Source organism: Eufriesea mexicana, unplaced genomic scaffold, assembly GCF_001483705.2.
Source record: "Eufriesea mexicana isolate 0111107269 unplaced genomic scaffold, ASM148370v2 scaffold422, whole genome shotgun sequence".
Classification (NCBI taxonomy): Eukaryota; Metazoa; Arthropoda; class Insecta; order Hymenoptera; family Apidae; genus Eufriesea; species Eufriesea mexicana.
The window spans coordinates 446,392-464,642 of record NW_016908602.1 but is presented as its reverse complement, the minus strand read 5'-3'; the positions used below and the strand labels follow the sequence as shown (position 1 = coordinate 464,642).

Here is an 18,251-nt window from a genome sequence, read left to right as displayed (position 1 = left end):
GGTAACGATTATAGTTATTTTTCGTCGGTCAAAATTAAAGGAAGCAAATAAAAATATTTCAAAGAAAAAAGAAGGAAAAAGCGATGTATGTAAATGTTGCAATTAATTTAATTATGGCTCACTGTTAGTTATAAGAATATATAAAATAGAAATACCGTACTGTTTACCGCGATAGAAATAAAATTAAGAAAAAATTTGTAAAATAGGATTGGAAGAGACACAATTTGTTGGGAGTGGGAAGTGAAGTGGAAATAAAATTGTGGCCAGTATTCCAGGAAACGAGCTCTCCTCGACGATTACCTATACTCCATCCAACGATGCGTTCCTAGCTTCCTCTTGCTTGCCCCGCCAACAAAATGTGAGTAAAATCACCAAGATAATATCATTGTACAATTTTGTTCCTACCTACTGCATCGTATAATTATCGGAAATATCACGTTCCGTGCGAAATACCCGTGATATGTTCGATATCTATTTTTAAAGTATCGCATTCCTCTCGTCTCGCTATAATTTAATCTAAAATCGCATCACAAGCCAAAGCGATTAATTCCACTGTTTAATTCCTTTCGAATTTTCCTATCGAAGCATTACATTTATTCTGAATTTTTTGGAAGTACTAAAAATAAATTTTTATTCCTCGTTTCGTGGAGTTGATCGATTTGGCAGGTGAGCAGCTCGCGTAACATATGCCACGTGATATATAACGTATAACAACACGTGTCCCTTAGCAAAGGTCATGTACAGACTTCCAGGACATTGTCTGCCGGGAGTCTACGGACAGTCTGCACGTATACGTTACTACAGACACTGTGTAGGACCCGTTACATCGTGTGTCGCATACCATAATACGTAGCGTGTCCATACCTTACAGAATTCCATTAACAGACCGCGTCCCGTAGACATTCGTATACCCTCCACGCGTGCAAATGCCTGCAGACAATGTCCATAAGTCCCTATAAGCTTTCGTGCGTCGTAAATACAGGCCGGACATTAAGAAACGGAACGGGCGACAGCGCCGACTGGTGGCGTCCGCGCATACTCGCGCTATCGGACTCGCGAAATGGCGTCGTCCATAGGGACCGTTATTAATCTCGAAATTCTCGGTACACTGAGTCTCGCCACTTGATACTGCTCTCTAAAAGCGTGACAAATCCATTCAGTAGCCGATTGCTTATACAATATCGGGCAACTGTCGTACGAAACGACCAGCATTGCATCTGCGATCGTCCAGCACATCTGACGGCAATGCACACCGTCGACGACGGTGATACATGCAGGTGTTGATCCCATTTCCGGTCGTGAGAGTGGTTAACGCCGCCGCGAGTCACGTGCGTTTGATTTACTCTGCCGCGCTCACGTACTCCCTCTCTTTCTTCTCTCTCTCTCTCTCTGCCTCTGTCTCCGTGTCTCTACCTATATCTCTGTTGTCTGTCTCGATCTATGTTTCTGTCTTTGTCCGTGTCTCTGTCTCTGTCTGTGTCTCTATCTGTGCCCATGTTCCGTTCCTGTCTGCGCCTCTCCCTCTCCCTCTCTTGGCGTGTTCCTCGTGATTCCATAGACGCTCCGGAGAATTCTGTTAAATCATGTCAGGTCGTATCGGGTCGCGATGGTTCCTTGCATCGCCACGTCCTCGTCGTGTCGCGTTTCTCCCTGGCTAACTGGACCCCACCCACGCTGTTGCACGGCCTGCGGTGTGTCATGGCACTGTTAATCACGTTATTTGCCATATACACGAGGATCACTCGGTGTACGGAATTCTGATCGCGAAACACTCCGTCGGATGAAACTTCGTTGATTATGCGTCTGTATCTGGGCGGAGTTGATCGCGAAGATGTATGGGTCACGTTCGAATTAGTACTCGTGTGTTAAGGATCGGTGAATTTTGAAATGTCCTAATTCGATGTCGACTGGTTAAAAATAATATACTTGCAATCTTATAGGCATATAAGTCTCATAAATTCAATCCGTGTTTTGGAAATTGAATTCGAGAATTTTATACCATGCGATCGATTTTATAGATAATTCTGTACTATCTTATCTCAGGCTGCGATTCAATATGGCCACGGTCATGACGCAGGTCTCTAGTCTTTCTTGTAAAATTCTTTAGTATTTTTTGGTCTTGTTATATACCCTTTCCAGTCAGTCCTAGACTCGCTAACAGTTTAGAATTATATCCAGATTTGGATTATTATTTTTCATTTAAAAATCTCCAGTAGCAAGTGCACCTAAATATCTTCGACACTCTATGCTCGAGTTTCGAGTACGCAAGTACTCGGAATTTAGCTATTTCCTCCCTTTAACGAATCTCGCGAAGATTGCCCGAGCTACGATGCAATTGCAGCGAACTCTATGACACACTGGTTTAATCTCCCACCAATTAACCCTCAGCCTGACATAAGAAGGCTATTAAACACACCGCCAATCTCGAGGGTCTAAAAATTACCCAGCAAATTGCGTCTCTCCGGTTAAGTCTCCGGTATCCGATTCGCGAATATCAAAAGCTTTCCAGCTTCCCGTTAACTTGGCTCAAGAAACCACCCCCTCTGCTTAAACTACCTTCATCTTAACATACACTCACACATACTCACGTAGGTTCTGTCGGTATTAAGCTACATAACGTTTCGCAATTTTAAGCGCGTCAGTTTGTCAAGCTGTACTCCTTTCGTCCCTCTGGCAGTTTTCTTCAGCCAGTTTTCTCTTGCACGCGCGATTCACGACAGCCGAGGGTGAAAGGGAGCAAGTCCGGACTCAGGAAGTCGAATTCGCGGAGATATTTCGTGGCGGCGAACTTCCGGCCAAGTTATTTCGACTCGGCGACGAAAGCGATTTCGAAATGAAACGAACGACGGCAAAGGTCGTTGTCGAAGTTGTCGGGTTCGCGAACCACAGACGGAAAGGCGACCGCGGTGTGAACGACTGGCCTGGGAATTAGGCGTATAGCTGCAGCTGCCTCCTTTGAAAGTGCCTGTTGTTAACTTCGACGAGCGTATTTGTAGTTGCCGTGACTGGCAAGTTGAAGCGTTCATTGTTTTTTAATGCACCCGCACGGTGAACGGAGGATCCCGTGCCTCCTCGAGGATTCCCTTTTTACCGGAATATCCGCCAGTCCTCGGGAAATCGTGGGAATCGTTGAAATATTTAGCATCGCTCGAGGTACATCCTTGGAATTTAACGGCGCATTATTTTGAATTAGACTGGATTATTCGGGCAAGATTCCGTTTAATCCCCGACGACTACCATTTCGCTTTTGAATATTAATGGCGGCACCGTGTCATCGGAAAAACGCACCCTTCCTAAAGACAAACCTAACCTCAACCTAACCCAACGATTGCTATATTTTTCCACGCAATTGCTGTAGCTAATAATTTTCACGAAGAATAATTTACGAGATTCTTATATATTTTTATATAAGAGGTATAAGAATATTTATGGAACGAGTCTGGGAACTTTTAAGAATTTCAAGAGGAACGGAGAAAGGAGAACGTCTTTCTTCAATTATTCAAACCCTGCGTTAGTAACTAACGACGTAGATTACATTCCATTAGAGTATTACGCCACGGTTAATTTTTTAGTAGTCTGCTTCTGAAAATATCGACTGCCTCGTGGATGGTAACACGATTTTTCGAGTTTCGTTCGGGATTTTTTCAAAATGTAGGAAAGCAGGACGAGGGTAAGGTACTTACGGAAACAGTTGTTTTAACTCCAAACTTGAATTAATATTCATGTTTAAGGGAAATATTCTTCGCAAAGATAAGCAGGAAAGCGCCCGTCCCGTCGTAAGGTTTATTAAAAAGAGTCTCGTCCCTGGTTCATTAAAATTTGATAAGAGAGTTGACTTGGAATGCGTACTTCCTGGCAAGGAACTCGGAAGATACAGCAATGGAGATTTAAAAGATCAATGTCAGTGAGTCAATCAGAGTACATATATATATACATCAGGAGCAAAAATGAGCGCAAAATGTCAAAATTAATAATAGGATAAAGGAAAGACGACATTTGTAATAATAAAATCCTTAAATTACCAATCTTGTACTCTTATAAGCAGTCAGATTTGGATTCAATTTTCAATTAAGGTTTACTTATTCATCTAATTTTTCACTTGGAAACGAGTTTATTTTGGATATCCAGATTTGCTCGTTACTACGTTGTCAGGATTATTTTTGGGTTTTAACCTTTTGCACTAAAGAGGTGCCTCTCAGTCGCCATTTAATCAGGTTCTAAAAATGAATGTTAACTCTTTGCCCTCGACCAGTTTTTGGCCAAAGAAGGATAGGAGTTCAATAATTTTCTATTACGAAGCTGACGATATTTTTCTGAGCAGGAATAAGAAATCGTATGATAATTAACACGTAGAATTATTTGATTTCGATACCTCGCACACCGTTGCATTATCTGATATTTGACATATTTGTGAATATCGAGCTTTGATATTTTATTAAATGGCGACTGAAGCGCGCCTCTCGAGTGCAAAGGGTTAATTAATGTATGATAATTCATAATTACTATACGATGAGTGGAATATGGAGTAAAATAATTTTACGTCTTAATTTGCATACGATTTCTTATTTACCGGGTTAAAAATATCGTCGAGCTTGTGGCAGCAAATTTTCCTGCCACGAAAAGATCGCCGAGTGCAAAGGGTTAATTCCTCTCAGTGCGTCGTATATTTAGTCGGTTTCTTAGCCAGGATGATGATTCCTTAACGATGCAAGTTCCAGGAGACGATCAATGCTGCCATATTGGCGCAGTCGTCTCTTCGTTATTTATTCTTCTGATTTGAATAAAGCCACCGGAAATGTTTCCGAGCCGCCCCTGCAAACGCTTGGTAACTTCGGCGTCGACTGTATAATGTCGTGGTCGGACTTGGTCGACCTGTACGCGGTACTTTCCCATAATCCTCGACGTGGAATTCGAAACTTTGTCGTTATCGATTCCACGATTTGTCTATACCTCGTGGCTCCGTGTCGCCGTTAGAGTCCGCGGCTGGAATTCTAAATTAAAATCGCGTGTATCGATAGGGTCTCCTTGTAACTCGTCGGTAGAATCCGAAGAACCCGAGGAAACTCGGGGAAAATAGAGAAGAGGGTTAAAGGGACTCGGTGAAGCTCGGAAAGTTCGGAATTTTGGTAGAATAAAGATAAACCGGAGTTAATTCTTTGTCTACGAGGCTGGATTTTTGTCCAGTTCTCGATCAGTTAGCTTTAGTTCTTGGAAATGCGCGAATTTCCATTTTGGAAAAAATGGAAAATTTAATTTCCCTTTTCCGAGTCGATGGAAACTTAATTTCCAAATTATTTACAATATTTCTTAACCTTTTCTTGGTCAGGTCGAATTTTTCTTTGTTCACGATAGGGTCAATAATTTCACTTGTGACATATATATTGATAAATATAATTACTATTTTATTTTACGATTCATAATTAATAATACCGTGTCATAAGGTAAAAATTCTTCCTTTTTTCTCAAATTGTCGCTATAGTTACAGAATTTAAATTCTCTACGAGCCTGGATTTTTATCCAGTTTTCGATCAGTTGGCTTTCATTCACGTTGTTGGGAAAAATGGAAAATTTAATTTCCCTTTTCCGAGTCGATGGAAACTTAATTTCTAAATTATTTACAATATTTCTTAACCTTTTCTTGGTCAGATCGAATTTTTCTTTGTTCACGATAGGGTCAATAATTTCACTTGTGACATATATATTGATAAATATAATTACTATTTTATTTTACGATTCATAATTAATAATACCGTGTAATAAGGTAAAAATTCTTCCTTTTTTCTCAAATTGTCGCCATATTTACAGAATTTAAATTGAATTTAAATTCACGAGTATACAATACGTGCACTTTCCTTTCACCCTATACCATTGCCAGGAAAAATCCGAAACGTTCGTGTACTTTCCAGTAACAGACTATATCGCTGTTCCCGAAGAATCCTAAAATTCAGGTTACGTATCTTAGGGATAGAGATAATCGTTGTTGGGAGGATCAGCTCGGTCTCAGCTCAAGAAACCTCGTAAAATTTCGTTGCTCCTTAACCCTCTGCCACAACCACTCTCCCTCTTTGTTTCTCTCAGTCGCGTACTCGCCATTGCCGTCTTTAAAACAGAATTATTCAAGAAAAATTCGCGGCGTAGGTCGCCGCGGAAGATTGTTATCGCTGAAAGCCGGGCTACGTTTTATACATATTTACCACGCTAATTACACAGTACGCCGCGGAGACGAGATCCGCATTACGACGCATAAAAGATACACGAAGGGGGGGTTGAAAGAGGATTTACATTATACCCCGTTAATTTCCATCGTAAAAAAGGACGGCGAGTATTCACGGGAGGCCGGAGAGAGCGTTGACTGTGTCGGTGATTACTATGGCAAGAAGAGAACGGATGGAAAAGGAAACAGGGTCGGGAAGAGTGGGAAAAGGGAAACGGGAGAAAAAAAGAAAACGTATCCAAGGGTGGAAGAAGTATTCCTGTGCCTTCTCTAAGGAGAATGTAAGGGATATTGCGAGGGTTGGCGCGTCGAGAACCTCGAAATTATGCGACGCACACGCAGCGAGCTTTTTCATTCGCGGCTGCCTGTCGTACAAAGCGAGAGTCGGCGGAGAGAGAAAAGGGGGTGTAGGGGGATGAGGAGGGTGAAAGAGTTCTCGATACACCGCGAGATACGTATGAAATATTCATGGAACTGCACGGGTTCACCCCTTTCGTTAGAGTGAATCGAAGGTGGGGCGGACGGTCGACGTTCACCCATAGACAGTCTTGTTTTCGAGGGGATGCAAATCGCGAGTCGATGTCGATGCGTCGCGCTCGAAATCGAATTTCAGATAAATTCTTGAAAACCTCGCGACGCTTTGCAAATAAATAACGAAAACACGCGGATGGAAACGGAAATGGTCATGACGACGGAAGGGGTGCAGGGGGTGCAGCATTCGCGATGCTTCGTCCGTTGTTGTTGCAGTCGTTGACTCGCGTAATTCGCAGTCTTGAGTAATTCGATTCGTGTCGGATAACAGGGTGTGGTTTCTCTTTTCTCGAGACGCGGTTGCGTGGATTAATAGGAAGAAGAATGTCGTGCGTGTCGAAGCATCGTTGGCGAAGAGTAAAGCGCGATGCCACGGGGAGGGTGGAACTCGTAGGGGAAGAGATAATCTTCCGTATCGATTATCCGCTATCCTCGAGCTTGCGAGACTAAATGTCTCATTGTCAGCAAAACGTATACTCGTAACGCGGGATTATTTTGTCCTGCGAATATGGAAGAATTATTTTTCACGAACAAGATTGTATCGTATGAATAACAATTGCTAGTAACTTTTGTCATCGTCTCGACTCCTTTTATTCGTCTCCAAAATTATTCGAAGAATCACTTACTCTTACTCTGCGATTAGGTTCTTTATAATAATTCTGTGGCACCTCGGATGGCTCTTCTATCGTTATTAATAATGTAAAACTATGATTTTCAACTCGTCCTGAAGTTGTGGATTAATTTTTTTGTAATGTATCATGACATAGATACGAGATACGAATTTTTCCGATGTTAGGTTCTTTATAATAATTCTGTGGCACCTCGGATGGCTCTTCTATCGTTATTAATAATGTAAAATTATGATTTTCAACTCGTTCTGAAGTTGTGGATTAATATTTTTGTAATGTATCATGACATAGGTACGAGATACGAATTTTTCCGATGTACGTATTTCGAGAATTTTTTAATTCTACGATTTTGAAGTTGGAGGATTGAAATCCAAGAAATCGAAAACGAATTTAATCTGGAAATCGTGGGATTCTCTGCCAGTCGTTGATTCTTCGTCTACCTTTTAGTATAGTCGTCGTTTGTAATACAAGTTTGATCGGAATCCACAACATACCTCGAGTACCCGTTTATGCTTTCACTGAAAATGGCTTTTTGTAATATTTTAAGTATTTTTAATATTTCTGTAATGTACCATGACATAGGTACGAGATACGAAATTTTTCAATGTACGTATTTCGAGAATCTTTTAATTCTATAATTTAGAAGGTGGAGAATTAAAATCCAAGAAATCGTAGACGAATTTAATGTGGAAATCATAGGATTCTCTGTCCCACTCGTCGATTCTTCGTCCACGTTTTAGTGTAGTCGTTTGTAATACAAGTTTGATCGGAACCCACAACGGATCTCGTGTACCCGTTTATGTTTTCACGGAAAATGGCTTCTTTTCGAAGAACCTCTCATTGAAACGTTGGAAATATTGATGCCACAGGAAGGGAAGCCTCTGTGCATGGAAATTAAGACATGTTTGCATGTTCACGACAGACCGCACAAACATTTCTCGAGCAAACATGCTTGATACGCGGCTTCTAAAGCCACCTGTGGGAGTCGGGGAACGTTCTCCACGGATGATGAGTAAACTTCGTGTTTCATGACGGGAGAAATTCATAGACGGTGGAAAAAAAGGACAGCTCGTCGACAGCGACATAGTATAGTCTCTTCCATACTCTGCACGTTATTCGGAAATTAAAAATTCACATTTAGACATCGAGATATTCATCCATCACGCTGCCCACGCAGATATCGTAATTCTGCGTTCAGTCACGAGCTATAATTTTCTTCCTCTGAAAAGAAATTTTTTCAAACACGCATAATTCCCGAGCTATCCTCCAGTCTATTCCAAAATGAGAAATTTACGTAAGACCGTCGAGATATTTGTTAGTCATGCTGACTACGAAGATTTCATTCCAAGCACGGACATTTAAATAATAACTCGGCGTTAAACCGCGATTCGTATTTCTCTTTTAATATTCAAAAGAGATTCTCTTAAATACATAACAATCCTGCATAATTCCCGAGTTATTTCCCACGCCATTCGGAGATTAAAAGTCCGCGATGTATAAACTATCGCGATGTTGACCTCGAAGATTTCATTTTAAATACACATTCGCGAACATGCAAACCTCGGTCGTCATTAAAAAGAAATTCTCATAAATACGCGAAATGCTTTCTAATTTTTAACGCCACGTTAAAGATCGAATAGTCACTTCGTATTCGCGTTAGTTAGGAAGATTTCATTCAGTGTTAAACCACGAGGCACCCTGTTCCCCCTGGTAGCGCCAAAGAACACTCGTAAATATATAACATCTGCTTGGAAAGCTTGCAAAGATTCGATCCCCAGAAACGTAAAGAAGATGCCAAAAATTCTCCGAGAAAGAACTCGCAAAGATGCATCGATATTCACGGAAACCTTACCATCCGACCCTGCGTGCTCTCCAGTGGAGTAACCCGTGCAGGGAACCGTCCATCTCCGTCCCTCTGGGGGTGCAAAGCAGAACAAATTGTACGGTCATCCGGCAAGCGGGAGCTTTCCACGGGTAGCGTTAATTAATTATCGTCGGCTTGGGAGCCGGCTCGGTGTCCCATCGTTCCGCGTTGAAAAATGCGGCTCGGGCCCTGCGCGGATAAACGAGCTAAACCCCCATAAGCGGCGAAGAAGCAGAGTGGCGGGATAAATGACGGAATTGCGGCGGTGACCCCGGCGGATTAATGTGGACTGGCGCGAGACAATGAACGTGTCTGACGGTAATCTCGGAGGAAATGAGTCTGGGATTTCTTGGCGAACGAAAAAATCCTGCCGCTTTGTTGCATGCGCCACTGCAGAGACCAGCTGACGCATGTAATTACTCGTGCACCGCGATCGAAGCTCGCAGAGAGGGATGGAGGCCAAGAGCGAGGGAGGCAGAGCGACTCTGCACCCTAAACGCTTTCCACTGTTCGCTGAAACGTGGACAGAGACGGGAATTGCGATCGGGTAAGATGGAAATCCACGAGTACTTCGTCTGACTGTAGTCTGCGTGCCGGTGAACTCGAGGTACTTCTCGTGCGTGGCTGTTTCTTTTCGAGGAGGCAGTATTCGAAATCGAGTTCAAACTTTTGAAGTCGACTAACTTTTGCAACGGCGTTGAACATCCGATAGGTTAGAGTGCATGCTTTTCGTTTGGCAGAAAGGTGTCACGTTTTGGAGTTGCATCGGGAGATTCTCGCCCAAAGTTAGATTCTTCGGCTGACCTGTCAATTTTGCAGGAACTTGGTCTGTTCGGAAATATCCCAACATCGAAGTAACTCCGAGACTGCGAGTATCACCTTATCCAGTTCCAATTCCTCGTTTCACATTCGTCATTCTTAGACCATCTGGGTCTATCGTAGAGGAATTCTTCGAATTTCCCTTCCCCGTTCTCCCTATCCGTGATCTCATTTCGAAGCTCGTGATTCGCATCGGGAGTCTCTCTTCCATTTCTCCTCGATCTCCGAGCAAGTTTGCCGCGGTGTTTCGTTAAATCGCGTCGAATCCATCACATTTCCGAATTCCTCCGCGTAGGCAAACGCGCATCGGGCAGGAGATAGAAGCATTTTGTCGCGTAGGAAATGTCGCGGCGGGGTATGGTGGTGTAGTAAATCGATAATGCAGCGTCGACGTGTGCCCGGCTCCTCGCGTACCTGCATCCATTCTCCCAGTTTCTCAGTCACTTTCCACCATCCTGCCCTGGCTTTTCCAAAGGCACCGTAAGCACTGTATCCTCGGATTCCGTAGACGTTGGAAACATTCTTCGCGTAGAATGGTTGCTGAAGTATTAAAACGAAAAGGGGGATGAACAGGCGGGCGAACAAGGCGAGCAACCTTTTCATAGGCTTCTTTGACTTCTCTCCGTTGCATCTCAAAGGATTCGGGGGATAGCGAGAGACAGATAGACGCACGGGGGTGGAAAGATGCCCGGGGACCAGACAGAGAGATCTCTTGCCAGTGTCCAATCTGGTATTTCAGGAATTGCCCATTTTCCGCTTGGCTCGACCCATTTCTTCCGTCCTGCTTTCCTTTTTTCCGCCTTTTTTTGGCTTTTCCTTTCAACCCGTTAATTCCTCGCGCGGTCTACCCCTCTCCGAAGACTCGAGGACCCCAACCCCCGACGAAATAACGGAACAGCGTCACCGAATGCATCCTCACACGTCCAACGAAGAGTTTCGTGATTGCGGTTCGATCGATACGCTGCATTGTCTCGCGACTGAATTATTTACCGCGAACCTTTCCGGCAGCTAGGCAACCGGCACGTTCGAGACTTTTCGCCCACTTTGTTTTGGAATATCGACAGAGACAGGGACGGCGGGGGTGAGGTTCGAATGCGATACAACGCTCGGTTTTTGTATTTTTCATCCACTCCCCTACGCGGTCCCCTCAATTTTTTAGCCAACTTTTGTATGTATTTACGACACGTGAAATTTTGGCGAGGTTACTCGAGACTGTACCACTGTTAGGCTTGTCTGATCCTTAATTAACCCTTTGACTACATTGCAAGCCCGAGACCCTTGGAAATCTTGCACTGGCGATACCGTAGGCGTCTGGAGGCGCTGAGGAACCATAGAAAGGGAAGTTATTTTCGTATCATCCTATTACGAACGTGATAACACGTTATGCAACCACTCACAGACTTCAATTTCAGAAGAAAGAATAGCTAAAACGTAGCGTGGTTTCGTGGAACCTGTCTCTCAGGATTCCCAAAGACTCGTCGATTCTAGGGTTAATCGAAGCTGCCTTTGCGCTCGATTCTCGTGCTCGAACACCCGAAAATGGCTGGAAAACCGCGGAATCTTGAACGAAAACGCAACTCACGGCAAGTTCCATCCACGTAAATTGGAAATCCTCTGCCGGAGTTCCTTGTTCCTCGATTTCTCCACGGAGTGGAAATATATTCGAGACACTCGTTGCTCGCCAACCGGAGAGGGGTTGGAAAACGAAACTACTCGAGGAGGAAAGCCAAAAGGGGTGACGGTGCTTCGCCTATCGATTAGCCTCTCCGCGATTTTGCCTCGCAAATTCGGCCAGGTCTGAAAGAATCGCCGCCGCTATTATTCATGCGGCGGTGCGTCATTATCTTGGGGCCATCTTAAGTGCTCGTTTTCGTAGTCGACGCTTATTGATTTTAGCTTTAAAGAGTGCCCGCTCCCGAAAGACGGAGCGAGAGGGTTAAGTTGGCGGAACGAAGATAGAGGGAGCCGGGTCGGCGATAGCTCGAGAGCAGGAACGAGAGCGGAAAACGACGATGAGCTCTAATTGGATTAAAATTTCATCGACGGGACACTCGTGCAGTTTTGCCAGCACTCGAACTTTCGTGGGTTCGAGCTGGAGTAGCCGACTTTCGCGTTGGATTACGAAATAATAGCCGGTGGCTGGCAAGTGTGTCACGCGAGTAACACCGGTGTATACCCCGGGAATCCGCGGGCCGAGAAAAAGTTAATGGCTCCGAAAACCGGAGCATATCCACGCTCCCGATGTACCGGGCCTCTAATTTTTCGCTGAATTGGACAATCTCTTTAGGACTTCTCTTCCCCGATGGTCGATCGACCGCGTAACGTAATGAGGTTGTACTCGAATATCCGTGAAAATGCCTCCCTGCATGCTGGCAGGAATCGTTTCGCGAAAGTGAACGTGCAAACGGTGGACGAAATTACGGACACGTGTTGGAGGGTTTGAAAAGTCGCTTGGAAAATCATCTAATGTAGCGTCGCTGTGTGGCTCTCTGACTTTTCGCTAGTTGTTATCGTTCTGGTCATGCTTGCACGGTTCTAGGCTGGAGGGTGAATTATTTCTGCAACTTGATAGAATTTTCTAGTCACAGCGATGCTTGTTAATTCCTCTATCAGTCGAGTATCTTGAACTTGATTTTTATAATATTTTTCTTTTCTTCATCTACGTCATTCCTAGAGGTATCTTAGTGAAGGGATTATTGGGATGATGATTAGTATCATCGTTCCTAGGTTTAGTTACAATTGGCAGATAGGAACCATTTTCTTATAATCGTCAGTGCCACAGAAATCCTCAAATTTCTTCGCCTCGTGTCGCGTAATTTTCCACCCTCGAATATTTCTATTATTTCATCCCCCATTGACGTATCACACTCCAAGTTTTTTAAAATACTACATTGGAACGTATTATACTGGGTTGCAGGATAATTTACTTCTGCGACCTGTTAGAATTTTCCAACCTTAGCGATTTTCATTGTTTAATCCCTCTGTTGGTCGAGTGTCTTGAACTTGATGACTCGTCAAGAGTGTACACGTAGGTATTCAATAGTATTTTTTTATCCTTTATCTATGTCGTATCTAGAGGCATCCTAGTGAAGAGATTATTGGAATGCTGATTAGTATCATCATTCCTAGGTTTAGTTCCAATTGGCAAATAGGTCCCCTTTTCCGAAAATTGTCATTATCTCAGGAATGCTCAAATTTCTTCGCCTCGTGTCGCACAATTTTCCACCCCCGATTATTTCATCCCCCGTCGACGTATTACACTCCAAGCTTCATAAATTACCACTTCGAAGCGTTTTATACTGGGTTTTTAACGATTTCCTCTCCAAAGCTGCTCGTCCAGAGTTTGCCATTTATCCTGGACTTGGTTATCCTGAAAATTTCTAAATTATAAACGTCCGAGGTGCTAGCAGGTACAAAGATAATCATGACGTTATAAAGCAGCTCGAAAGTCGGCATTAGAATTCCCCGTGGGTCGTAAAGTGGAAATTTCTCGCGGACCTTTCAGAGGAGGATTCTCGAATTGCATCTGGACCACGTATTGCGTCTTCTCGCGGATCATGCTGGAGTTTTATCAGCGCCAGCACGTCTCGAGCCGGCTATAGGCTCCTTTAAAGACGTTTCGACTAACTTTACGCTCCTTTTTACCACGACCCGCATCCAGCCGGTGTTTTAGCCGCGTTTTACGAGCAAAATAGAGCGAGGGTGTTGAACACCATTACGCTTTCATTGCTTCTCCCATGGCTGTCGAACGTTTTTTCGCCCCGAAGACATATGGACTCGTAAAAATGATGCTCCTTCCCCTTTTCTCCCTTCCATTTCTTCTTTCTTCCTGTCTACCCTTTTCTTCTCTACTCGCGAAACTAACCAGACCACCCCTTAGGTCCCGAAACGAGATTTTATTACGATAATTTCGACCTACGTCACGTGTACACGTACGACAGACGATCGAGAATGGAAACGTCCCGTCTGGACCGATTCTCCATTCTCGATTCGTAGTTTCACTTTTTACACGCCCCAATGGCGATCATTCTCGCGTTACATCCCTTTATCGCGACCCATGAAGTTTCGTCGCACGTCACGGGGCTTACGAGGAATATCGCCGGTGAATTCCATATTTTCCAAGTGGTCTTCGAATTTTTATCAACCCTTAACCCCGCCAATTTTTGCAGAAGAATTCTTGGACGATCGGGGGTCTCGAAATTTCTCTTCTTGGGAGATTGTCGCATCAAAGAACGTGTTCTTCTTCCAAAGTTTATATTTACACGAGCTCTTGCGACATTCGAGTCAAACGAATAACTGCCTATCAATCTTGAGCCAGGAAAGGTAGACGGAATGTTAATTCACAGCAAGCAGCTGTTGCTGCATTGAACAACCCCAAAGAAGAGAGATCCGTACGTCGAATTAAATAATTAGTCTCTGAATCTTCGAAAAATTTTAACGTCGCGTTGAACAATTATTTTTTAACGTACTTATTCACGTTTATAAATTTATATTTTTTGCCAGATTCAAAGGATGAAAATATTCGTGGGAAAAATCGGTGGTCCGCGGGGTTGGTTGCGTTTTTAAATAACTCCCCTGCCCCTTTGTGACAAAGCGAAACGAAATTTCGCAGCGCATAAATTACGCTTGCGTTTCCACGTTCGTTGCCAGTGCTGGAAGCAATTTCCTTTCGGCACAAAAGAGAAATGGATGATTTCAATTTCGTAGTCGATAATGTATAGACAGGGGAGCGGTATTACAGACCATTACTCTCTGTTCCTTCGAAAATCTCGGTACTCTACTCGCGAGCTATACCGATCAGCAGAATCTCGGCTAAGAATGTTCTTTTCATGCTTTCTCTACCTTTCCTTTCTTTTTTTTTCGTCCTTCCTTTCTTCCCTCCTTTCTTTCTCTCGGTCCTGCCCGCACTTTGCTCCCTTTATATTCCATTCCGATGAATCGCCTGGCGGGGTGGCGAGCTGTAGTTCGTCGAACGATGATATACTTTCGCGTAGTTGCAGGGAAAATCGAACGAGTGGGAATCGCGACACGGGCTTCTGCGGTGAAACGAACAATCGTTAGGTTCACATTCGGTGTACCGTGCCGTGGAAAACACAGCTGTGAATCGCGAATTTTGCTCCCCGCGTTGGTCGCTCGCCGGTAGTCGGTCGACTCTTGAAACAGGGTTAGGCTAATTTTTAGTTACAGCGAAAGTCTCTTTGGCAGTGTACGTGGTACACGAAACAGTTATAATTACACGGGAAATGGAAAATTTCAGTATAAACTTTGTCAAGGGTAATCAGATGGAAATTCGAAAATATAATTACCCTCGTTGCAATTTATTAATTTTGGAATATTTCACGATTGAGATCTTCGTCTGCTATTTTTCACGAATTCGTCTTCACACCTGTTAATCGCGAATTTTGTTCTCCGCGTTGGTCGACTCTTGAAACAGGGTTAGGCTCATTTTTAGTTACAGCGAAAGTCTCTTTGGCAGTGTACGTGGTACACGAAACAGTTATAATTACACGGGAAATGGAAAATTTGAGTATAAACTTTGTCAAGGGTAATCACATGGAAATTCGAAAATATAATTACCCTCGTTGCAATTTATTAATTCTCGGATATTTCACGATTGAGATCTTCGTATGCTATTTTTCACGAATTCGTCTTCACACCTGTCAATCGCGAATTTTGTTCTCCGCGTTGGTCGACTCTTGAAACAGGGTTAGGCTAATTTTTAGTTACAGGGAAAGTCTCTTTGGCAGTGTACGTGATACACGAAACAGATATGATTACACGGGGATTAGGAACTTCGAGTGTAAAATATATCGAGAGTAATCAGTTTGAAAATTCGAAAATATAATTTGCCTCGTTGCAATTTATTAATTCTCGGATATTTCACGATTGAGGTCTTTTTCTGTGCTATTTTTTCACGAACTCGTCTTCATAGCTGCGTCTGTCTTCCAGTCTAACTATGCGCGCGATTTCAATTAATCCTTGGGAATGCGAATTGTACGGGTAAAAAGCGAGTCTTCCAGCGGAATTTTCCCGACGAAAGATTCAATGGGAATCGTCTGGGGATTCGGGCCTGGAGTTAATGCCCGCGTTTTCAGCGACTTGGCTATTTTTTTACGGATTTCGCCGAATTTGCATAAGCGTTGAACGGGCCGCCCAGTTCTTGTTTGCTCAGTGACCGGGCCTTAATTGAACAATCCGATCAATTAGGCCGGGCGACGTGATCTTTGCATCGCGAATACACCTGGAACTTTCCCCGTGGATTAATTAACGGCACACAACCCGCCGGGAACGATTTATAAAGAGAACTAATTAATACATGCCACTCATTAACGGCCGCGCGCGAAAATTAATGCCCTCGCGCTCTTTGAGAGGAAAAATAAACGACCTTAAAGCTCTCGTTCAGCTGCCTGTAATTTCACTTCCCACCAAACTTTCGATTTGGATTCGCGCCGACGTTTTCATCATAAAAACTACTCGATTTCACGCTTAATTGATCCTTTTTAGAACACGAGAACACGTCGGACGAGTGATTTTCCTTTTCTATGTAAAATACTCCAATCCTTCGACCGCGAGGCAAATTGTTCCTTGTTTCGTTTCGTTTCGTTCCGTTCGCCACCGTGTATTTACCCCGAGTATTTCCCGTTATCCGAAAAACTCATGGCCGTGAAGAGGAGAGCCATTGTTGGGCGAATCGACGTTAAACAAATTCGCCGAGGCGCGCGAGAAATTTCCGCGATGGCGGTACACGTGAACCAAATTTCACGGTGTCCGGGAGTTCGCGTCCCTTGTAATACGATAGGAAGTCATCCCGAATGTGTCGCTGTAAATCACATCAACCGTTTCCTCTTGGGGCGCGGCGCCATGCGCGTGGCTTCTCCCAAATTTGAAAAGCATGAGTTTCACGTTGCGTCGCTGTAAAATCTCGCTACTCGGATCCTCGAAATTTCGCAACTTCCGCGTGAATTACGATTAACATGCGTCTAAGTAGTTACCTTTCGCCAACTTGGCTGCACAAGCGTCGAAGTGAACATTGAGGAATGAATTTCAACTTCTCGCTGACTGGAGTGGACTTATTAAAATCTTGTTTAATCGTTAGAGTTGAAGAGATACGGATGTCGCGATTAGAAAAATATTCGTTCGTTTATTAGATATGCAAATGCAGTATGAGAGATAAATTCACCCCCTTTATAGTTTGGCAATCTGTAGTCGATGTTCGTACTCAGAGATTGACGATCCATGCGAGTTTTTAACGTTATTTTTATAGACAGACGTGTAATTTTTATCATCGAATATAAAATTCGAATTGAGATTGTCTCTCATCTCGAATTAAGCCCAGATATTCCAACGTCCTCTTCGATCCAACATCGATCGTACGTCGTCGAGGCTAGTAGGTACTGTGACCGAAGTCCAAGACGCGAAAGCCATCTGCCACTTCATCTCTATCTCGGTCGAGACAGCCCCTCTATGTTCTGAACATTCAAAGTTCCGAATGAAAAGGTTTGCGGGCGTCAAAGGGATGAACAGACGGTTCATTTTCGGAAAATAATGTCGGACTCCAGGGGTTGTCGAAACGTCCAACTTCTCGCGTCTTGTCAGCGGACATTAACCCTCTTCATCCCTTTCTCGTCGCTCGGATCATCGTCCTCGCTCGAGTCGACAAACGATGATACCAAAATTACTCCTCTTTACTCCTCTATACGTACCTTCCTCTGGAAATATTGGCAGGACATAGACACGACTGTTCCCGGCGAAAATTTCGTATTACATTCGTGGGTATTGTCATTCGGTGGGCTCCTCACACGAGTTGACAGGCGATGATTGCAAAATTACTTCTTTTGACTCCTCTATGCGTATCTTCCTCTGGAAAAATTGGCAGGACATAGATACGACTGCTCCCAAAGAAAATTGGGTATAATATTTCTGAGCATCGTCATTCGGTAGCCTCCTCGCTCGAGTTGGCAGGCGATGATTGCAAAATTACTTCTTTTGACTCCTCTATGCGTACCTTCCTCTGGAAAAATTGACAGGACATAGATACGACTGTTCCCGGCGAAAATTTCGTATAACATTCGTGGGTATTGTCATTCGGTGGCCTCCTCACACGAGTTGACAGGCGATGATTGCAAAATTACTTCTTTTGACTCCTCTATGCGTACCTTCCTCTGAAAAAATTGGCAGGACATAGATACGACTG

The 18,251-nt window shown here is 43.7% G+C and overlaps 1 protein-coding gene across 1 annotated transcript in view; it reads left to right on the top strand.

The window, feature by feature from the left end:
* Positions 1-299: 299 nt before the first annotated feature.
* LOC108545460 (inactive rhomboid protein 1) overlaps positions 300-18,251 on the top strand; it is a 180,843-nt gene continuing 162,891 nt past the window's right edge. The window contains exon 1 of the mRNA XM_017897086.1: positions 300-358. Within this exon, the coding sequence (XP_017752575.1) occupies positions 357-358 (2 nt within the window). The 5' untranslated portion in view covers positions 300-356. The remainder of the gene's footprint in view (positions 359-18,251) is intronic.